Below are 23,746 nucleotides of genomic sequence, written 5' to 3'. Positions count from 1 at the left end.
GAAGGAGAAAAACAACATATCTGTAACACCATGGCCTGAATGATATGTTTTTCTACCCGCCTGCCCCCCCCAAAAACACACACACCTTTGTTTTTTTAACATCCAGTTTGATGGAAGAGTTCCGGAGAACTCAAAAGGTTGCACAATGCATTCCGTTGTTCTGGTTGGTCTTAAAAAATGGGTTGGTTGAGGTCGCCTGATCTTGTCAGATACTGGAAGCTAAGCAAGGTTAGACCTGGTCAGTATTTGGATGGAAGACCACCAGGAAAGACGAGGGCCGTTATGCAGAGGCAGGCAATGGCAAACCATCTCTGAAAATCTGTCTTGAAAACTCTGTGGGTCACCGTAGGTCAGCTGCAAAGTGAAGACATGCGCGCGAGCGCGCATGCACACACACGCACACAAAAGAAACGGTATGACATGGCTTTTTGTTTGGGGGCCAATGAAACAAACGCACAGTGTACATCCATTGTTGTGTGGACTTTAGTTGTACATGGGTCACAAGTACCTGCAGGAAAGATGGATTTGGAGCATGGATGTTATTATGTTTTGTGGACACGTGCTTTCAATTCTAAAACCGTAGTTTCTGGCACGAGTTCTTCCCGTTTGGGACCAGGCTGGGGCTGGGGTTGCAGCTGGTGTGAGCCCAGAGGGGGCGCCCATGGCACTACAGCACTGTGTAGTGGTGAGAGTGTCAGATGAACTGAGAGAATCGGGTTCGAATCCTGCCTTTGTCATGAAGCTTGCTATGTAACCCTGAGCCAAATCTCTCTCTCTCTCTTTCTCTCTCTCTCTCTCTCTCTCTCTCTCTCTCTCTTACTGCTCAACCTACCACATAGGATTGTTGGGAAAATAGAATGGAAGGGGGGGTGATAAAAGGCAGGAAGGGTTGGGGCAAAAAGGAGCTCAATGAATCATAATCAATCTCCCTCAGACCACTTGGCTGGCCTGCCTGAAGACAGTGTGGTGTAGTGATTAGAGTGTCGAACTGGGATCTGGGAGACCCAGGTTCAAATCCCCACTCTGCCAAGGAAGCACGTTGGATAAAGTTGCCAGCTTCCGGTTGAGACATTCCTGGAGATTTTGGGGGTAGAACCCGGAGAGGGTGGGATTTGGGGAGGGGAGAGGCCTCAGCATGTATAATGCCACAGACTCCACCCTCAAAAGCAGCCAGTTTCTCCAGGGCAACTGACATCTATGGCCTGGAGAGCAGTCGTAATTCCGGGAGATCTCCAGCCACCACCTGGAGGCTGCGATGGCCTTGGCCCCCTCTTCCACTTTCAGTCTAAACCTACCTCACAAGGTTGTTGTTAGGAAGAGCTCATGGAGAGGGGAAGGAGCTGTAAGCGGCTTCTGCTCTCCAGCGGGGCGTCCAAACATCTAACTACACCAAACGCGAAGCTGCAGCCCTCCAGCCAAGGAGGAGGCGGAGATGCTCGCCTGGCTGGGGCCGCTCCCTTCCCGAGGCGGCGAGTTTCCCACCGGCCCGGCAAGGAGGAGGAGGCAGAGCCAGCAGGAGGCGGAGGCGGCGGGGCTGCAGGCGGCGGCGGGGCCCGTCTTCTCCGCAGCCCCGGCGGCGGCCGCTCCTTCGGCCTGCGCTCGGGCGCACGGCGGAGGCGGAGGCGGCGCCTGGGAACGGGCATGCGGCTGCGGTGAGGCATGGAGGACGACCTGGCTTCCGAGGAGGACACCCGTGAGTGCAGGAGGATCGCGGGCCGGGCAGGGGGGTGCTCTCGGGGCAGAGGCGCTGCGGGGAAGGGGCTCCTGGGCGAGAGGGGTCGGCGGGGAAGGGAGGAATCGTTCCCCCCGGCCGGGGTGAGGATTTAGGCGGTGCAGCTTCTCCTGCAAAGGGGGATGGAGTGGCGGGGGGGGAACTGGGTTGCAGCCTGCTGCTCTGGTCGTTCACATGCCGGATCCAGGATCGTGGCGGGTTGCCAACATCCAGGTGAGGCCTGGTGCCCTCCTGTGATCCTAATGGATCTCCAAGCGACAGAGATCGGTCCCCCTGGTGGAAGTGTTGGGGCGGGGGGGATAGCATTATACCCTGCTGAAATCCCTTCCTTCCCACAACTCACCTTTTCCAGGCTCCGCTTTCAAATAGCCAGGGATTTCCCAAGCCAGAGTTGGCAACCCTAGCCGGAATGGGAGACCCACGCTCCCTGGGCTAAGGGCAGACAGGCCAGAGGTGACCCATCGAGGGCAGCCAGGCCCATCAAGCGGTCTTGCTGTCTCTTGGTTTGGTCCAGAAGGCAGGACTAAGAAAAGAGCAAGAGTCCAGTAGCACCTATACGACTAACCATTTTGTGAGTCACAGCTCACTTCTTCAGATGCAGCTCCATCTGTCCTTATATCTTGGAGAGAGGTTAGGAAAAATTGCCTAAAGGCGAGTGAGAAGGGACTGCCTCCGAGAAAGGGGAATTCTCCTTCCCTGGGATCCTTTGCAGGGAGGCTATAGGGCCAGCAGGTGGAGGGGGTGCTGCAGTTGAGTGATTCCTGTATTGAGCCGGAGAGTTGGGCTAGGTGAGCCCCAAGAGCATGTCTTCTAATCCAGGATTAAGAAGCACAGAAGTCTCCGTGCTTTGGCTTTAAAAGGCTTGAACCCACAACAGCAGAGTTGGAATTGTCCGAATCCAGGTTTTTCTTTCTCCACTGTACAGTGAGAACTTTGGCCTTTTTGCTGGGTTTGGATATCCTAAGCAGAGTTACTCCTGTCTAAGCCCATTGACTTCAGTGGGCTTAGACGGGAGTAACTCTGTTTAGGATATCACTGTAGTCAGTTGGCTTAGTTATTTAGTGGATTATTTATTTAATTTGCTTTCCTTTACACCCCTGCCTTTCTCCCTTGGGGGAGAAAATCAGGATATAAAATGACGTAAATTAAAATTACGCCGCCACCAGGACAGGGACCCAAAGCAGCTCGCATCATTTCCCTCTCCTCCGTTTTATCCTCGCAACAAGTCTGTGGTTGGGCCAAGGTCACCCTGCAAGCTTCCCTGACAGAGTGGGAGATTTGAACCTGGGTCTCCCACATCCCGGTCTGATGCTCTAAAATATTACACCGCACTGGTGAGAAAGGCATGGGTTTAAAGACCTAACAGAGCCACAAGCAATGAGTGATGCGCTGCGACGTATTTACGCCCCGATCTTTAAATGCATTGCTTGGCAATGAACCTCACCAGTAAGTAACCAGACTGAATTTTGCGTTGAATGTTCTTTTATTTATTTGAACCCTCGACGCGGCCTCATGCTGAGTCAGACTTCGAGCTGTCAGAATCAGTGTTGTCAGCTCTGATCGGCAGCAGCTCTTCATAATCTCAGGCGGAGCATTTTTACGTCACCAGCTATTTGATCCTAGTAACTGGAGGTGCCAGAGGCTGAACGTGACCTCCTGCCCACAAGGCAGATGCTCTACCACTAAATGAAGCTGTTTTACTGAGTCAGAACCTTGGTCCGTCCAGGTCATTGTTGTCTACTCTGACTGGCAGCGACTCTCCTGGCTCCCGAGTGGCGGCTTTTCGCTTCACCTACTGCCTGTTCTTTTTGGCTTGCCGAGCAGATGCTCCGTGGCCCAACCACGGCCCTTCTCCATTGATTTGCTTTTCTCAAGTCAGATTCAGTTGAGAAAGCAACGCCACAGGAATGAGTGTTTGCTTTCAGATGTGACGCTTCAGGTTCCTCGGTTGCACTGACAATATTTCCTTAGTGCACCAAATAATTTGCGTCAGCTGCACTGGTTACCAGTAGAGTACCGAATCAGGTTCAAGGTTCTGGTATTAACCTATAAAGCCCTATGCGGACAGGGACCGGCGTCTCTGTGGGACCGCTTCTCCCCATATGAGCCTCAGAGGACTCTTCGCTCTAACGGCAAACATCTGCTGAAAGTCCCAGGCCCCAGGGAGGCCTGCCTGGCGTCGACCAGGGCCAGGGCCTTTTCGGTCCTGGCCCCAGCCTGGTGGAATGCTCTGACTAATGAGACCAGGGCCCGGCAGGATTTATTGTCTTTTTGCCGGGCCTGTAAGACAGAGCTGTTCTGCCAGGCGTATGGTTGATGCTAGGTGGAGGCCCCGCCCCCCCCCGCCCCCGTCCAGTCGAGCATGGTCTGTGCCCTCCCCGCTAGCGACATCCTCCATCTGTTGAGCTCCACTGTAAATGCTCTGGTGAAGGTGAAAGGGAGGTGCCTTGTGTATGCATATAGTGCATTTTATTATGCCGCTGAGTATACGTGTATGCATATATATGTATTTTAAATGTTAGGATGTTTATGTATTTATAATTTTAAACTGTGTAATTGTTAGATGTATTTTAAATGTATGTAAATTGTAATCCGCCCTGAGCCTGCTAGTGTGGGGAGGGCAGAATATAAATCTAATAAATTAAATTAAATTAAAGGATATTCACTGGCACCATTTGTCTAGTATCTTTGGTCCAGTGAGTTTCAAAAGTCCATGGGTCATTTTTGACTCCGCCGCCTCCTTTGACCAGCAGACCCATTTCTACCCTCTCATTGATAGCTTGTGAAATTTCCCTTGACTGCGCTTCTGCCACCATTTTTTAATGTGCAGGAAACTCCTTAAAGAGGAATGCAGATCCACTGCGATTCCTGCCCTCTCCATTCTCAGTGTGCCCTCTCTTGTGTATACTATCCAACGTTTATTTCCCTATATAAACAGTGATCATAGGTCACGTCAAGAGATCTGTAAATAATATTTCTGTTTGCTGGAGGCTGTTTCCTTCTAGAGGGATTAATGGTTGGACGAAGACTTTACAGCTCAGGGGCTGGTCTTTGTGAGAGATCGTGGGCTGTGATCTTCAAGGGTTACGGCTTTTAAAACATGCAGACGGTTAAAACGTGCCCAAAGATCTCTTCTAAACTCCAGCCTTCTCTTTCATTGTGTAGAAAACTTGGATTCCGTTTTATAAGGCATCAGTTCACCTGGTGTAAGGCAGGAGGAAGGGGTTGTGTAAATGGATGTAACATCTTCATAACAAGTTTGGGAAGAAAACATCCGGCCATATCTTTCAAATTGCAAAAAAAAAATCCAGGAACCCCTGAGAACAAACAGGTTGTGTAAACTGGCTACACAATCCCTTCTGCATTCAACGTTGTGCAGAGAAAGAAGCCTTTGGGTAAATGAGGCTGTACAAAAAGATGGCCTGCCTTCATTTCCACCTGCCACAAATTTTGATCCTGCCACAAGTGGGTGGTATTGAATGCTGGATTCCCTTTCGTGGTCCAGTTAAACTGCAAGCTGAGGGAGAACTTTGAGTAGGCCAGAAGAATGAAAGAAATGAAATGACAAAAGGCTCCTGTGAGCTCACCGTATCCACCCATGTAGGAGGCTTCCAGTTGTGCCTCTGTATGTTCCCTGTGGCCTGACCTCCTTTTGTCCAGCCTCAGGAAAGGGCAGAACTTTTTTCCTCGTCGTTGCTGTAGGTGCGATTGGGTTACCCATCCAATACACAAATGGAGCCCAATTTTCAGAGGATGCTCCCCAATGCATCTCTGAATGATTTGTTCTGGCATTTTTCATGCCTGTCAGTCTCTACCAGCAGCTGTGATTGCATCCAGTAATTCATGATACAAAGATGCAGACTAATTACTCACCCGCAGAGGCTGATGGAAGGCTCAGAGCTGGCTGGGCCTACCATCTGTTCAATGAGAATATCCATGTGCTCGGTGCATGCGTGCAGCACACTGCTCCTTCTCAGATTTAATTTCTGTGCTTTATTTAAAAACCTGCATCAGACAATCAGTAACGTGGCTTCATTGGTTGCCAGTGGAGTACCAGATCAGATTCAAGGTTCTGGTATTGACCTATAAGGCCCTGTGTGGACTGGGACCAGCGTATCTTTGGGACCATTTCTCCCCATATATTCCCCGGAGGACATTCTGATCAGGGGACAAACAGCTGTTTGAGGTCCCAGGCCCCAAGGAGGCCCGCCTAGCCTCGACTAAAGCCAGGGCCTTTTCGGTCCTGGCTCCCACCTGGTGGAACGCTCTGTCTGCTGAAATCAGGGCCCAGCAGGACCTACTATCTGTTTGCCGGGCCTGCAAGACAGAGTTGTTCCGCCAGGCATATGGCTGAGGCTGGGCCTCCGCTGGCCTGGAAAAAAGGGGTGTATAAATCTTAACCTTCCCTGTGAAGGCTGTCCACCATCCTGTTTTAAATATGTTGTTTTTAATGTACATGAATTTTTTTAATTGTATTTTTAATATGTTGTTATCTGCCCTGATCCCGCTCGCAGGGAGGGTGGAATAGATATCTGAAATAAATAAATAAATAAATAAATAAATAAATAAATTAAAATCCTGTTTTTTAAAAATTTCTTCAAGTGCTCCTTTCAGAAAAAGAGCTCCACGACGCAGCCAAACGAAATGACACGGCGCGCATGGAAGAGCTGATCAAGAGGGGGGTGGACGTCAAAGCCAAGAATAACGTAGGTACTTATAATGGAGGCCGATCAACTGGCATGCCCCACACCTCACCTTCCCCCAGACAAAGTTCTTCTATTGGTGAATGCCAATAAAGAATGCCATTTGTGCCCCTGTGTTTAATTCTCCCAACAGAGATGGGTGGGCAGGGAGTCTTGACAATTTTTTTTATTAAGATATAAATCTATATATAGATCTATGCAGATCTATATAGATGTGTATAGATAGACAGATAAATGTATTTAGATACATATTTATCCCACTTCTCAAAGGGGACTCATACACCATTCGCCCCTCTTGTGTTTTAGCTTCACAACAACAACTCTGTGAAAGAAGTTACAGTGAGAACAAGTGACAAGGCCCAAGACAGTGAAGTGGGGATTTGAACCCAGAACTTCCAGATCTGGTGCTCTAACTACTATGACATACTGTGTGTGATAAACACCAGGAATTGACCATGAAATATTCTAGCACACTTTGCTGATTTTTTTTTAGTTGAATGGAATAGAAAGGCCCTGTCCCACATGGAGCTGGGAGCAGGAATTCTGGAGAAAAGGGCCCGCCTTACATGGTCTTGGGTCCATTTCCTTTCAGAAATTAATCACTGCTTCACCCCTTTTGCCCCCTGACTCCCCCCACTACCCAATTTCCCCTTAGTTCTGATTCAGCTTGATTGAATTTCCTGTGGGTGAGGCAATTTGGGGTCCAACCAACGGTAAAGCAGATTCAGCTTGTTGTCCCACTCCAAGATGGGGGGATAGAGCAGTTCCCTCTATTTGCATCCTTAGAGGTCCTGATCCTAACATGGGCCATTTTCATACTGCTTACCAGCCACATAACATCACACCAAGCTCCTGGAACAACAGCGTCTTCCTGGCGTGATTTCGCAATTTCGAAATCACACCAGGAAGACGCTGTCGTTCCGAGAGCTTGGCGCGATGTTCCGTGGCCAGTAAGCAGTGTGAAAACAGCCATGATTCCTGTTGTCCCATCCAGTATTAAACAAGTAGCCAGTTTTCCTTGCCGACGCCAAGCGTGCAGAGCTTTCACCATAAAGCTGAAGGGGCAGAGCGTCTGAATAAATTTATTTATTTTACAACAATTATATTTGCTGCCCAATCAGAGCCACTATGGCAGCTGACAATTAAAGCAGCATAATAAAATGCATCATAAAACCAATTTTAAAAAGAGGTAAAATACAGATATAGGACAGCAGATTAAGGCCAAAGTGTAGCCCCCTGAACACTCGTCTCGTGGGGTACCCTATGTTGATCCCCCATTTGGGTTCTAACAGGAGCTTAGAGCGAATGGAGTCTGCTATAGTTAAGCCCTGACCTGGATGGCTCAGGTGAGCCTGACCTCATCGGATCTCAGAAGCTAAGCAGGGTCGGCCTTGGTTAGTAATTGGATGGGAGACCTCCAATGAAGACCAAGGTTGCAGAGGCAGGCAATGGCAAACCACCTCTGTTAATCTCTTGCCAAGAAAACCCCACCAGGGTGCCATAAGTCAGCTATGACTTGAGGGCAGTCTCTCCACACACACACACACACACACACACACACACAAAGTTAAGCTAACAGCAGTAACTTGTCAAGCAGTGGTGAGCCATGCCAAGGACACGGTGGTGAGACATTAAGCAGCAACGGAAAACAGACCTGCTCCTCCCTAAAGCCTACCTCAGGCTGATTAAACAAGAGGACCATTTTTCTCAAGGATTCCTCCCTGTATAATTTGGCCCTAATGAACGATCCAGGTCTCCAAGACAATGAGCAATGAACTGACCCCAACTAGTTCCTCTCCTTATCTTAGTGACTGTACAGGAAGATTTCTGCCCTCTCCTTAACCTTGTTATTCACCCAGCCTTAGGTGTTTCTCCAAACCTCCTCCAGGAAGCATTTTTAACTTTTATGCAAATCAGGAAAACTCCCTTTTTCAATATCACCTTTCTCCCCACTTTAGACTTGGGTAATTCTGCAGAATTGGGTTTTCTGGTAGCCTTAATGCAGAGCATGATCTAGCAGGTGATCAGGCTTATCAAAGACCCATCGTCTTCCCCGAGACAGCCATTGGTCACTTCCAGACTTTTGTCCACTTATCATTGCTCCACTTTATGACTAGCCCATTCCAGAGCACGAACATCCGTGCTATAATTATAGCCCCCAAATCTGCAAACCTTGGCAGCAGTTTTTCCAACTACTGCCCCTGTGTGGCACTGGTCCGTTGGAGACACGAGCTGGTCTCTGCCTCTACACTCCACTCTTCTGCTCTTCACATCAGGACTCTACAGAATCTCTGCATTTTACAGGACAGGTCGTATGCCCCCCCTTTTGTTTTCCCTTATAGACCGGTAGCTGTTAGGGAAAGGTGTTTGGTTTGCTGCTTTGCAATCTCCCTCTCTCATCTCTTGTAACAATTGTTTGATTTGGCTTACATTATCTCAATAAAAACCCTTTTTATTTTAAGAGTGTTTATTCCTCCCTCGTTATTCAGAGTTCTGTGCTATACGCAGGTTAAAGATCCTAAAATATTGTTTTAAATACCATGTAATGCACGTGCTTTTGGGGTACCCAAAGCAGATGCTAACATGGGGTGGGAAAGGAAAGTCAAAGGGAAGGGAAAGTCTTTCTTATGCCTATAACACTCATATCTCCAAAGGGCTTATTTCAAGTGCATGATCCATAGACGTTCTCAGGGGTCATTTCGTAGAAAAAGAGCTGGAGGAACTCATTAGCATAACTCATTAGCATATGCCATGCCTCTTGCCATCACCGGAAGTGTGTCATTGGCATAACTGATTTGCATATGCCACACCCCCTGACATCACCTATTCTGGCTGTTTTGGACCCAATCCTGGCCATTCAGGGCCAAAATTGGGCCCAAGATGGCAAAAAGGGGCTGAAAATGGCTGAAAGGGGGCCCAAAATGGTGAGGATCAGGCCGCTGATGAGTGGGAGAGTGATCCACCACCTGTCAGAGGCCCAATCCGGGCCATTTTGGACCCAATCCAGGCCGAAATGGGCCCAAAATGGCTGAGAGTCAGGTGGGCGGGGCCACCTGACATGTGACCTCTTGGGGAACTGCCGGAACTATGTTCCTGTGCGTTCCCCCTCGAAATGAGCCCTGGACGTTCTTGGTACGAGAGCCACACATGGCTTGCGACCCATTGGTCGATTTCCTCCCCGTTTTCTTCCCCGGCTTAATCTCTTCCTTTCCAGATAGACCGGACCGCTCTCCACTGGGCTGCAGGAGCAGGGCATGAACAGGCCGTGCGGCTTCTGCTGGACCACGATGCCTTGTTGGATGATGAGGACATTGTAAGGCCCGACGGAACTATTATTTGCTTTGTGTATCTTGAACTTTTAAGGCTTGGCTGCTTGAGCTAGAATGCTTCGTCAAAAATGCACACATGTTTATTGTTCCTCCAAAAAGTTGGCAGCCCTGGGGGTGGGAGAATATGGGGGAAGTCAGCTTGTGCACTAATTTCCATTTTATTGCTGAGCCAAGATGACACTTCTTTTTGTCTCTGACTATCCAGTTTGGAATGAGCGCACTTCTTCTGTCTGCTTGGTTCGGCCATCTCCGTGTTCTTCAGGTTCTCGTAAATGCCGGCGCCAAAACCAGCTGTGCGAACAAGGTGAGGCGGTTTCCTCAAGTGCTCTGGAATTCACAGCTTGGAGCTAATGGAGGCATGTGAGGGAAATGTTTGAGCAAACAACGTTACCAAAAGTCCTGTTGTTACTGGCATGGCTGGGCTGATATTTAAGAAGTCTCCAACTTTACAAAAGTCATTTAGAGTCAGTTTTGCCAGCCTAGTTTCTCTCAAGACTCTTTGTGTGTTTCGGTATGTGTGTGTGTGAGAGAGAGAGAGAGAGAGAGAGAGAGAGAATCTACTGAGAAAGTTTGGTTTGAGATCACTTGCCTTCACAGAACTGGGATTCCCAAAAGTCCTTGACTGGGAGCCATGACAGCTATGTGGGTGTGAAAACTGCTTACATGTGCAGCGTAGACTTGGCTGAGAGTGTGTGACTGGCTTAAGGTCACTTGGCAAGCTTCCATGGCAGAGTGGAGGTTCAAACTTGCATCTCCTAGACCCTTGTCCAACTCTCTAACCGCTACACAATAATGCCTTGGTGGGCCTTGTGATGTTTCTGAAAGGTATGTTGGTGTATGGGGAGGGAAGTCCATTTTTGTCAGTCTGGTTCATGCTTAGATTTGGGCTCCGCAGCTGGGAATGAGTGGAGCCAGTCCAGACCTTGCACCATCTCCCAGAGGACCAGAGAGGTCTGGCAAGATCAGCAGGTGCCACTGGCCCCATCGAATGCTGGATGGAGATCATCAGGCAAGGTGTGCTGGCTGTACACAAGCCAAAAGCCAGACTGGGAGTTGTCTAGGGAGAGGATCGTATTCAGGTATGGCCGAAGCTATTGGGCAACCATGCACTCAACGTAGAATCATAGGGTTGGAAGGGACCTCCAGGGTCATCTAGTCTAACCCCCTGCACAACGCAGGAAATTCACAACTACCTGCCCCCACACCCCCAGTGACTCCTGTTCCATTCCCAGAAGGTGGTAAAACACCATCAAGATCAATGGCCAGACTGGCCCAGAGAAAATTGCTTCCTGACCCAAAAGTGGCGATCGGCATTACCCTGGGCATGTAAGAAGGGGCCACAAGATCCCTGTCATGATCTGCCTAGGTTCACTGAATCAGCATGGCTGTCAGATGGCCATCTAGCCTCTGCTTAAAAATCGCCAAAGGAGGAAATACTTTCCCCATACCAGATAGATCAAGAAGGATAGCTGTGTTCGTCTGTCTGTAGCAGTAGGAAAGAACAAGATTCCAGTAGCACCTATAAGCGCAACAGAATTTGTGGTAGGGTATGAGCTTTCGTGAGTCACAGCTCGCTTCTTCAGATAACCTGTATCTGAGCTGTGACTCATGAAAGCTCATACCCTACCACAAATTTTGTTAGTTTTATAGGTAACTCAGACTAATCAAACTCTGCTCAGAGTTGCTGGTGATGCTGGGAGCATTCTTCAGCAGCAGTAGCAAGGGATTTTTATTTTTATTTTTTGCTACTCTGCAGCAACTGCGGCTCTGTGCCCAGTGGGTGGTGTAGTGGTTAATGTGTCAGACTAGGATCTGGGAGGCCCAAGTTCAAATCCCCGCTCTGCCATGGAAGCTTTCTGGTTGACTTTGGGAAAGCTCTCAGCCTAGCCTACCTCACATGGTTGTTGTGATGATAAAATGGAGACGAGAATGATGTAAGCTGCTTTGGGTCCCCATTGGGGAGAAAGGCAGGGTATAAATGAAGCAAGCAAGCAAGTAAATAAATAAATAAACAACATGCCAGGATGAACTTGGGGTTCCCTTCATTCAAACAACCCAGGATTCACAAGTTGTGATAGAACTCTGCTTTGAAGTTTTGACTTGTGGGCTTTCTTCTAACCAGAGTCACCGGGGCAGCATTTGGACATCATGGTAAACCGGTTTGACGTGCTGCTTGAATGCAGCTTTAATTATCAAACAAAAAAGTGTAGGTTATTGTTAACTAAATTTGTAGTAATTCCTGTTCTCCTGTGCGGGAACTTCAAAGGAAGAATGCAACATCAGATTGCGGAATTAGAATTCACTAACAAGTTCAAGACTATTTACCTACCCATCAGGAAATTGAGATTCCTCACTCACTGTACGTGTTAATATCTTGTGCACCCTTCCGTAACTTCCCATTGTATCAGCTTACCTGATACACATTTTTAGTCTTTAAGATGCCCCTGGATGCCAGCTTTAAATTTGCAGTCCCTTCTTTGGGGCAGCAAAAGAAAAGCGGTGAGTACAAAAAAAACCCAGATTGTTCACCCTCCTACTCCGGAACTGAAATTGGCTCCTGTCATTTTTCAGAATGGCCGCAACTTGCTGCATTGCGCCGCGCAGAGGGGTCACCTCAGAGTGATTGAGTTCATCATGGAAGATCTGGAAGATGTCCGGGTGGATAAGAAAGACAAGGTGGGAAGACCGCAGTGCTGTTGATGGGTTTCAAGCCATGTCTGGAGGACCCCTGAAGTTCTTCAATGAGAAGATCAGCAGAGATGGAGAAGGTCCCCTGGAGATGTGGCTTCTTTTACAGACAGGCCAGAGTTCTAAGGCAGGCTCATCCATGTAGAAAGGGATTCCTGAAGCTGGAAAGTCTGAAACTGTCAGTCTGGGGTTTCACTAAGGCCTTGACAAAGCCATAAATACAGCAAGACATCTTATAATAATAATATAATAACCTTAGATTTATATACTGCCCTTCAGGATGACTTTACACCCACGCAGAACGGTTTACAAAGTATGTTATTATTATCCCCACAACAAAACACCCTGTGAGGTGGGTGGGGCTGAGAGAGCTCCAGAGAGCTGTGACTGACCCAAGGTCACCAGCTGGCTTCAAGTGGAGGAGTGGGGAATCAAACCCGGCTCTCCAGATTACAGTCCTGCCGCTCTTAACCACTACACCAAAGTGGCTCTCAGTGGTGAAGTGATTGTGAAGTGCAAGTCTTGCTGCAACACAATAACGCCACCTTTTATGCAGTATCAAATGCCTTGCTGTCACAAAAGGAGTTTTCAATATCACTCTTAATCATGACCTTGACGGAGTCAGCGCAGTGTAGTGGTTAGTGTCGGACTAGGATCTCAGAGATCCAGGTTCTCGAATCTCCACTCTGCCAAGGAAACTCACTGGGTAACCTTTTGCCATTCCCACACTCTCAGCCTAAACCTACCCCACAGGGTTGTTGTGAGGAAAGACTGACGTAAGCCACTCTGGATCGCTGTTGGAGAAGGGTCGTGGCTCAGTGACAGAGCATCCGCTTGGGATGCAGAAGGTGTCAGGCTCAGTACCCAGCATCTCCAGTTAAAAGGACCAGGTAGTAGGTGATATAAAAGACCTCTGCTTGAGACCCTGAAGATCCACGGCCAGTCTGACCTTGAATGACTGATAGTCTGATTCAGTATAAGGCAGTTTCATGTGTTTATGTCTTCAGAAGTGGAGTTGAAATGAAATAAATACATCCCCCGCCTCCCATCTTGCCTGTCATTGGGATTGTTTCCTGTCTTAAAGATGGACAGAACCGCATTTCACCTGGCTGCAGAAAACGGGCATCTGGAGGTGGTGGAGTTCCTGATTGGCTGTGGTTGTAATTACCGCATCGAAGATAAGGTATGGAGAGAATGGAAATTGTACCTCTCATGTTCGTATGACTGAGGTCAGTGGGTGGTCTGCCTTTGCATAATTCTCCCTTCTGCAAGGCTGGCTCTTGAGTTGTTGGTCCCTTGGAAGGGGGTCTCCAACTCTCTGTCCCCCCACAATCCCCCAGTCCCCACTGGCACACCTCCTTTCTTTCCTCTGACTGACAATGGATATCATGTTGCTTTGCAGGAGAAGAATACAGCTTTGCATGTAGCCGCAAAGAATGGACATACAGGGGTGGTCCAGAAACTCATAGAGGTCAGGATGAGCCTTGATGAAAAGAACATAGTGAGTAATGATCAAGAATTCTTGGTTTTCCTTTTAAGGGGAACACTCAGGGCTTCTTTCTTTAAACTGCAACCCTACCCTTCTTCAAGCAAGGAATGGCGCTGTCTCATAGCCAAACTGGGGTATAACATGAACCCTTGGCTTTGTTTCCTGTGTGATGTCTCTTCCCACTCTGCCACTTGCATGTGCCCACCACTCTCTCTCACATTTCTGAAATGTGTTTATATTTTTATCCTGCTCTTCAGCCAAAGAGAGAGGGAAGGTGGCCTTGTATAGCCTGGTCTTGTCAGATCTCAGAAGCTAAGCAGGGTCAGTATTTGGATGAGGGACCACCAAGGAAGACGCTGTACTGGAAAGCGATGGCAACCCCCTTCTTGCTTCTTGCTTGCCTTGAAAGACCCAGCAGGGGTTGCCATAAGTAGTTGTGACTTGATAGCTATGCTCATGTGCGCGCACACTCGCACGCCCGCATGCACACACACACTTCTTCCAAAGAGAGCACAGGAACTTGTGGTTGTCTCCCCTCTGCCGGTCCCTGTGATCCTCACAACAACCCTGTGAGATAGAGTATGCTGGGAGTGATCGACTGACCCAAGATCACAACCACTGAGCTTCATGACACAGTGGAGATTTGAACTCAGAACACTTTACCATTCCAGTGCCTCACAATTCATGAACACATGAGGCTGCCTTAATACTAAAACAGACCTGTAGTCCAACAAGATCAGTCTTATCTGTTCAGACTGGCAACTGCTCTCCAGGGTCTCAGGTGGGGGTCTTTAACATCACCTACTGCCTGGTCCTTTTTAACTGGAGATGTTGGGGATTGAACCTGCATGCTAAGCAGATGCTCTTCCACTGAACCACAGCCCCTCTGCAGTTCTCCACTTTTCTCAAACCTTCTCAATCTCCCATTTTCCTGTTCTCTTCCTTTGGCAAACCCCTGCTGGGGCAGCTCAGTCAAAGCAGGGAAACTGAATTTTGGCGGGAAAATCTGCCTCACAGTGGAGAGAGTGGAAGGGGGTCCATCATAATTGGTGGCAGCGCCACGATTCGGGGGGAAAAAAACCCACAACTACTTGGTGGTCTTACTACAAAAATACAATAGTATACAACAATATTTTATTATTTTGCGAGGAATTACAATAAAATCCCAGTCAGAAATGGCATCAAAACTAAAGAGGCACAGGGAGACAGTCAGGCACAAGAAGAGAATGCTGAGGAGAATCGTAGTCAGGAATTGGAAATTATGAGAATGCAAATAGAAATGGGGCAAGAATAGAAGCAGGAAAAGCCAGAATTGAAGAACAAGAAGTAGAATTGGTTAAAATTCAATCAGAGAAGAGAGGGCAGCCTCTCTCTCAAGCTCTCCATTCTAGGGAATAGTTAATCCTTTCGATGGTTGTTGTGGGTTTTCCGGGCTGTATTGCCGTGGTCTTGGCATTGTAGTTCCTGACGTTTCGCCAGCAGCTGTGGCTGGCATCTTCAGAGGTGTAGCACCAAAAGACAGAGATCTCTCAGAGATCTCTGTCTTTTGGTGCTACACCTCTGAAGATGCCAGCCACAGCTGCTGGCGAAACGTCAGGAACTACAATGCCAAGACCACGGCAATACAGCCCGGAAAACCCACAACAACCATCGTTCTCCGGCCGTGAAAGCCTTCGACAATACGTTAATCCTTTCCTCTGAGCTCTCTGATTTTGTGGCACTGTGGAAACCTGCTGTTAAAGTGCAGTCCTTCACACAATATTACTTACTTGGGAGAGGGGGTTACAGCTCATGATAATTTTTGTGAGTTTTTTAGCCTTTACCATTGCACACTTTTTGATTTGTGATGGGGGGGGGGGACACGTGTCACTACTGAGAGCCAAGCTACAAGTGACGCCTGACACAGGTTGGACACTTGTCAGCTTCCCTCAAGTTTTGATGGGAAATGAAGGCATCCTGGTTTTACAGCTTGGCTCCCCATTACAGCTGCAAGACCAGGATGCCTACATTTCCCATCAAAACTTGAGGGAAGCTGACAAGTGTCCAACCTGTGTCAGGTGTCACTTGTAGCTTGGCTCTCAGTATATGATTTCCTCTGAATGAAACAAAACATCTAGAGGTTTCTTTCTTTGCCTTTCCAGGAAGGGTTGACCCCACTGCACTTGGCTGCCGAAGGGGGTCATCTTGAGGGCATGAAGCTGCTCTTGGAAGCAGGATGTGACATTAATGCCCAAACGCAGGTAGGCAAACCTCATGGAAGGAGGTTTACTACCAATTTCTACACAGAAAAGGTGCTGGGAAACATTTGTGGCTGAGATCAAATAAATGGGACAAGTAGATGTAGACCAAACAGCACGTGATTATTTGGGGATCTGTGATAAGATCTCCAAGAATAATTTAGCCTCAAAAAGCTCCCTTCGCCACACCAACATGGCTTAGGACCACAGAGTTATAGAAGGGTTTTTAAACTCTCCTCTTTCCTGTGTGTGCCATTGCCTCAATCAAAGCTATCTCTTCTTCAGATGCATTTAGTTCTGATAGGAGAAAAAGACAGGTATCTGTATTGGGCCTGTCTTTTCTGCCCTAAAAACAGCAGAGGAGAGTTTCAATCAAGGTAACGGTGGATCAGGGCAAGGTGCCAGGGAGGATGGTATTAACTGTCCCACTCCCACTCCCCAAATTAAAACACCTCCTCAAACTGTTTAACCCCAGGAGTAAAAAAGATGGGAACCACTTTTTTCCGCCCACGGCTAAATGCTGCTGAAGTGGGGGAGGGCAGGGTAAAGTTTTGATCCTGGAAATAATGCTAGGGAAGATGGGTTAAAAACCTTTTCCCCAGCATCTTGGACCCATTCCTTACTTGTGCGGGGTGGCACGTGGCTGCTTTCCCAGTCTAATTACCTATTTGAGGAACATGAAACATCTCATCCTGTATTAATACCTGTCTGTTCCCTTGCTTAGAAAAAGATGACCTGCCTTCATTACTCTGCACTGAATGGCTCTGAAGATATGACGAGAGTCTTGATTGATGCTGGAATCCAGACAGATGCACTGAATTATGTAAGTGATTCAGGTTAGCAGAAGTCACATGGGGAGCATCTTTGTGCTTCCAAGCAAAGGAAGAAGAAGAAGAAGAAGAAGAAGAAGAAGAAGAAGAAGAAGAAGAAGAAGAAGAAGAAGAAGAAGAAGAAGAAGAATTCTTTCAGCAATTCAAACCAGGGCTCCTTTTAAGCACTTGTACTGCAAGTCAGCCTGGACCTGGACGGCCCAAGTTAGCATGATTTCATCATACCTTGGAAGCTAAACAGGGTCAACCCTGGTTAGTACTTCTAAGGGAGACCACTACGCAAGTCCAGGATCACTACACAGAAGCAGGCAATGGCAAACCACCTCTGAATGCCACTTGTCTTAAAAACTCATTGGGGTTGTAGAGCTGAGCCAGAGTGAGGACACCGTAGCAGGTGGGGTGGGTAATACTCATTTACTTGTTTATTTCTTGTTTACACTCAGGGTGGATATCAGGATTAGATACAATTAAAACAGCATCATGCAGACAGCCAAGAGTGCAATAAAAGCACTTCAGTCCATACAATAAAAAATGCAAACAAAAAAGTGGATTACCAAATTAGAAAACTCTGCAATGAAATCAGCATACTAATGCAACAAAAATGCAGGAATAAAAGAAAGCTGGCTAAAATTTTCACAGATGTTAAAGGTAGAATGCAGTTCACTTGAGAAAAATGCTCTCCTGAAAGAAATGGTCTAACCTAATGCAATGAAAAAATAGGTTAGATCCAACAGATGTGTTTTGCAATAGCAGTGCTTTCCTCCGATCCAATTACATATGAAGAAAGCTGTTTGTGCCGGAGCAGCTGGCAGAATGGATTTGCAGGATCAAGCTCCATACATTTACATGTTTTCTGTGCCAGAGCTCAGAGCCCTAAAAGCCTGTTTTCAGTGCCAGAGTGCAGCTCTGGAACTTCTGAAGAGGAATGCCTCTGAGCATCTACAGAGTGCCTTTTCTGCTCTGCTGAGTAACTATGCAGTATGTGATCAATGACTTTCCCCCCTTTGTTACACACAAGCATGACTGTCACTTCTTTCTGCAGCAAAATGCATCAGCTATGCACACTGCGGTGCTACAGAACCACCCAGCCATTGTTAAACTTCTCATTGATGCCGAATGTGACCTGGACATCCCTGACTATGTAAGACTTTTTAAATTAACTTACTTATTTATGCCCCACTTTTCTCCCCAATGGGGACCCAAGCAGCTTACAAGTTTGTTGTCCCCTCCTCAACTTTAGCCTCCCAACAACCCTGAGAGGTAGGCTGGGCGAAGTGAGAGCAACTGTCCCAAAGTCACCCAGCAAACTTCAGTGGCAAAGTGGGGATTCGAGCCTGGGACTATAACTTTTATTTACTTATAGTCTTTCTTTCTTGCTGAGCCTCAAGATAGATTACACAATGAAAAACAATGATGTAAAGACAGTATAATATAATTAAAAGCAATGCAAATGCGCACAATATTATACCAACAATACAATGGAACCAAATTGCAAAGTTATCGACAGCATACTCTAAACAGTTCAGCATCTGAGTGTTCGGCCTTCACATGTTATCTCAGTAATCCTCACAAACTACTGAATTATTGACAGGTCAGTATTTTTGTCTCAACAGTGCAGAAGGAGGAAGCAAGGATAAGAGAAAATGTTTGGGAGAAATGGAACCTGGGACCGTCAGCATGCAAAGGGCCATGTCCTCCAAGCATGTTCACTTGTTAGTTTCCTTTTTTTTGTTGTTGGAACCCCTGCCATAACTTTAATTATGGACATACCTGTATTGTTTTATGAGCTCACTCCTGACATATTATTACAAATATTGCTTTCCATTACCTAGAGGCAGCAAAGCCCCCTTCATATTGCTGCAGAACATGGAAGGCAGGACATTGCTGAGATGGTTCTTATTGCCGGGGTGAACTTAAAACGAACAGACAAGGTACATTCATCCTGTCGCAGAAAATCTTGCTGATGACAGAGCTGTATGTGTGCACACAGGCGCATGCATGCCAAAGGTACCTGCATTTATAGCCAACATCATGCCAGCTGTTATTAGAAGAGCTTAGAATAAAAACTTCTGAGTGTGTTTAGCCCAGGGCTTTTTTTCAGCAGGAACGCAGTGGAACGGAGTTCCGGCACCTCTTGAAAATGGTCACATGGCCGGTGGCCCTGCCCCCTGATCTCCAGGCAGAGGGGAGTTTAGATTGCCCTCCGCGGTGGCCATTCTAAACTCCCCTCTGTCTGGCGATCAGGGGGTGGGGCCACCGGCCATGTGACCATTTTTGCCGAGGGCGATTTAAACTTTTAAAAACTCCCCCCTTGTTCCAGCTGACCCAAACTGATGTCATTGTGTGGTCCTGAGTTCCACCACCTCTTTTCCCAGAAAAAAAGCCCTGGTTTAGCCCATACAGGAAGCACTGAAAAGTGTATTTGAGGCAACAGTAGATTACACAAAACTGTTGGCAGCAGTGCATAGCAGGAGCCACAGTTCCACAAGTGTATGTGTCCAGTCCCACAGCTGCATGAGTCCCACATGTGTATGTTTCCAAAGTCCAAGTCATCAGTTTTGTAGCTGATAACCAGAGCCTTGAATTAAACGTAGGAACTGATTGGTAAGTAGCGGAATGTCTGCAGAATGGGTGGGCACGCGTGTTCCACTTGACCCCCAGTAGTAACTGTGCTGCAGTGTTCTGTACCAACCAGTTTCTGAGTTGTCTGTATGGACTCATGTGATCTTGGCATTGATTTCCTTCTCCTTCTCTTCCTGGTTTCAGCAAGGGAAAACATCCCTGGATATTGCTGCTCGGGGCAACCATGTCAACCTAGCCGATATGATCATCAAAGCAGACAGGTTTTATAAATGGGAGAAGGTGGGTGATCTTTCCAAGCGAGCAAACTCTTTCAAGACATTCCTTGTAGGAAGCCAGAAACAGGTGCCCTATAGGTGTCTGTTGACTGAAGACTGAAAACATCACAGAATATCCACAAAACTGCCTGAAGGGGAAAGCGTGGGACACAGAATGTAAATATACTGCGCAGATCTCCATGAAAAAAGGGAAACATCAATTTGGCTGCATAAGAAAAACCTTGTGCACTGTCTAAGGTGGCAAAATCAATGAGGTTAGGAGGTCATCCATCGTGACCAGGTATTTGTTATTATTTTGATCATTATACACGGTTTTCCTCCTCATTGTGGAACGCAAAGCAGTTTACCACACCATTCTGCTCTCCTTTTTATACTCACAACCAATAAGCTTGCAGGCCAGAGAATTCAAACCTGGGTCTCCCAGAACCTAGCCCAATACTCTAGCCACTACACCGCACTACTTTGTAATTTTCAAGTTAATTGTGTGGCAGCCCCCAGACAGAGAATTATAAGAGGAGGCTGAGATCAAAGTTTTTCCAGTAGTAGGAAATTTTCAAACAATAAAAAACTGGGGAGGAGGAAACATATCTTGAAATGTTTGCAGGATAACCTGAACAGCGACTCGGATTCCTGGGTAGCCAAGCACTTAACTTTCAAGCAAGACCACCGTCTGGAGACACAGCACATCCGTTCAGTCATTTGGAGGCTTGCGACCAAATATCTCCATCCCGGCGAGTGGAAAAAGTTAGCGCACTATTGGAAGTTCACCGACTCCCACATCCGAGCCATTGAACACCAGTGGACAGGTAAATGGGCGTGTGCTGAGCATCTTCCCCTTTGTGCTGAAAGATTCCTCTGCACCTGGGTTAGCATCCACAGCTAAGAGGGGGAAAATTGCCTCTGTCCTTTAGAAGGGCTCAAACTGTTGGGGAGGAGGGAAACAATACAGTACTTGCCTGGAAAAGATTGTTTTGCTGTATCGTAAAACATACACAGCCTTTAGAGTAGTAACTGCTAAAATGTGTGTCACAAAGAAGTTTCCCTGTATGTACCTTCAGAGGAGCTTGCCCATTACATCTCTGCATGAGTCTCTGCTCTGGTTCCTTCCACTCAGCCTTTGCTGAGGATGGGTAAATCCTGCTGTAGCTCAGCATTTAAGAGCAATCAAAGGATCTTGTCATGGGAGATTTATCCTCTAAGGAAACTGCCTTCTTTCTCTCTTTGTCTCTAGCAAGAGGGAAGACTAGAGCAACCAAGGTAGAAGAATAAGAAGTCAAACAAGACCCTTATTTCATTTGACCTCATGCCAGATGTTACACTTTTTGTTGTTTATGTCTCCAGGAACCAAAAGCTATAGAGAACATGGCCATAGGATGCTGCTGATATGGCTTCATGGAGTGATCATGGCAGGTGAAAACCCAACCAAAGGACTGTATGAAGGACTAGTGGGCATTGGCCGGCAAGATTTGGCAGGTAAGAAGCCAGTTGACGTGGTTAAGCCCACTTGAACTATCTGGCTTACACTTATTGAGGTTCCTTTTGATTTTATTCTAGATGCAAAGAAAGTTATTCAAATAAATAAATAAATACATCCCACTGGAGTTGGGTGGGGGAGGGGGCTGAAGATAAGTCACAATTAACTGGCCGTTGATTTCACCTGGATTTTAACATGCCAAACTTTCTGTAGTTTACAGCCTATGTGTTTGATAGGACAGTGGCGTAGAGTCTTGTTGAGGATAAATTCTCCCTTAATGGAGGGAACTTGCATCATAATGGGTAAAAGGCTTAAGGCTGTATCCACATAGGTTTTACTTTGCCTTGGTTTCCAAACTTTAGCAGTTTTTTTTCTTCTGTGGCCCATTCACACATTATCCTCAAATCAACTCTCCAGGCCTCTTCCATCCTTAGTATGTTTCCTCAGACCTGGAGTGGTATGATGTTTCAGGAAACAACACAGTTCATGTGCATTAGTGAACCAAATGGTCAGGAAGGAATGTATTTTCAAAGGTCCTGCCCACGTAACACCATTTTCCTTCTGTCAGCCTCTTGCTGCTGCCATTTTCCCGTGTGCCACCAGAGGGCTTTTGAAAAAAATGGTAATTGTGTAATACAGTTACAGCAATCTATTGCTATGGCCACTACATACTCTGAATTCTCAGCTTTCATTTTTTTAAAAAATAGTATCTCCAGCCCTTTTCAGTCTGGAGCTCTCTGCAACAAAAATGACTATAGACTTTCACGATTTTTAAAAGGAAAACTGGAAAATCAGAGAACTATTTTTTTTTTGCGGCAGTGGTGATGAGGAAACAGAAAATCTTCACATCAATACAGCCGAAGAAACATAAATAGTCACTTCTAGATGCATACTGGAAGGCCAGTGGATTAAACTTGATTTCTTAGAAAGATCGACACTTCTTAGGCTGAACTTATGAATATATCAGGGAAATCTGAATGACATTGTGCCTGTGGTATTTGTGTAAACAGAAAGCATCAGGAAGCAAGCAAACGCCGATGTTGCTTCTCCAAGGAAGTGTACAGCAATGTAACCTGTGGAAAGGAAGAGTCTTCAAAATCCTCATTCCAGGAACTACATCTAGGAAACAGAACTGTTCTCTGCTAGCCAAAAAGACATCTCTTAACACTTCTCCAAGGGCTCTTTGCCATAATCAAATGGCAACATTTTCCATTCCAGATCAGGTTTATATAAGATCTACATCAGCAGATTCCTTTCACAGAAATGCATCTGGACCAAGGGGATATTCGGTTTACTGTTTGTGTAGACATGGACTACTGCAAGGGGAAATAATCTCAAACTTTGCAAGCATAAGTTTATACTTGCAAACAAATTCCACTGAAATCAGTAAAACTTACATCTGGGTAAATGTGGTTAGGGATACACTAAGAGTATCCTTCAACACCTTTTTAAATCTGGAAAAATGAGATGATGAATCCTTTTTAGTTCTTCTGAGGCTACCCATTTTTAAATACATTGCAGTTCCAGAAGCGTAGATATAACCCCACAGAAAGCTCACTTCATTTTTGCCAAAAATAATTCCATGGTTGCATCTCACGGTTAACAAGGTAAAACACATTCTTTAAAAAATGGATTATCAGGTTCCAGTGATCCACGTTTATTTTCAGTGTAACTTTGCATCACATTTCTGTAGCTATACTTTTTTGTATCTTTTTAAATTTAAAACTATAGAAAGATGCATCCTTCCTCACTCAACCCCTTTGCCTGTATACACACTGAAGGGTGTTTTGCTCAAGTGTTTTCTTTTGACTAACTGCCTTTGACAATTCCCCTTTAGCTGGATTTTTGGCAAATGTTAAAACAGCGAGGTTTGCACTTTCTCTGCAGGTTCCTGAAGGGCAACCCTGTGTCTGCAAACATGCAGTAATAGATGCGACGGAAAAAATATGCAGACACAAATGCCCTTTAAATGTTGCAGGAACAGACACTATTTAAAAAAATGCAGAATGACTTGGCTGGAAAAAATAGATGCCTGAACTACCAGGCAGCTACTTCAGACTTGGTTATACTATGTTTCCAGAGGGGCAGCTACCTCAACCTACAGAAAGATTAAAAACTGCACTCCAAAAGTTGGGGGAAGACAAATGGTTCTACAACAACCTACAGCTAATACTTTTCTGACTTGTGTTAATTTATGCACCTTAGCTATGCACACAGAGATCTCCTCCTCCTTAGCACAGGAACAGCTACAAGTTCACTAAAGAGGAAAAACTAATGTCAACTGCAGGTATTCTTGAAAGGGTTGCCATACAGACAGGGAAGTCTTGAATTTAAGGGCATGGGGTGAATTTCAGTCTCAGTACCAGATAAGAGAGACACTGGTTTGTTTGATATACTTTTCTTAAA

General features: G+C 46.5%; 1 protein-coding gene across 1 annotated transcript; it reads left to right on the top strand.

Moving 5' to 3' along the window:
* The first annotated feature begins 1,615 nt into the window (after positions 1–1,615).
* ANKDD1A (ankyrin repeat and death domain containing 1A) lies at positions 1,616–23,706 on the top strand. Its single transcript, XM_055002780.1, has 15 exons — positions 1,616–1,693; positions 6,335–6,438; positions 9,650–9,748; positions 9,970–10,068; positions 12,336–12,440; positions 13,537–13,635; positions 13,855–13,953; positions 16,083–16,181; positions 16,903–17,001; positions 18,051–18,149; positions 18,841–18,939; positions 19,775–19,870; positions 20,471–20,672; positions 21,208–21,339; positions 22,351–23,706. Exons 1-15 carry the CDS (start codon positions 1,660–1,662, stop codon positions 22,410–22,412), a joined length of 1,527 nt encoding a protein of 508 aa, XP_054858755.1. The 5' UTR covers positions 1,616–1,659; the 3' UTR covers positions 22,413–23,706.
* The last annotated feature ends 40 nt before the right edge of the window (positions 23,707–23,746 follow it).

This window comes from Eublepharis macularius, chromosome 18 (assembly GCF_028583425.1).
Source record: "Eublepharis macularius isolate TG4126 chromosome 18, MPM_Emac_v1.0, whole genome shotgun sequence".
NCBI classification, from domain to species: domain Eukaryota; kingdom Metazoa; phylum Chordata; class Lepidosauria; order Squamata; family Eublepharidae; genus Eublepharis; species Eublepharis macularius.
This window is presented reverse-complemented; position numbering and strand designations above follow the sequence as displayed.

Bases quoted from the DNA above. Each gene is read 5' to 3' on its own strand.
- ANKDD1A (XM_055002780.1), top strand. From the start codon at position 1,660: ATGGAGGACGACCTGGCTTCCGAGGAGGACACCC. The intron at 9,749-9,969 runs GTAAGGCCCGAC...CTGACTATCCAG, and splicing joins TGTTGGATGATGAGGACATT to TTTGGAATGAGCGCACTTCT. The intron at 10,069-12,335 runs GTGAGGCGGTTT...GTCATTTTTCAG, and splicing joins AAACCAGCTGTGCGAACAAG to AATGGCCGCAACTTGCTGCA.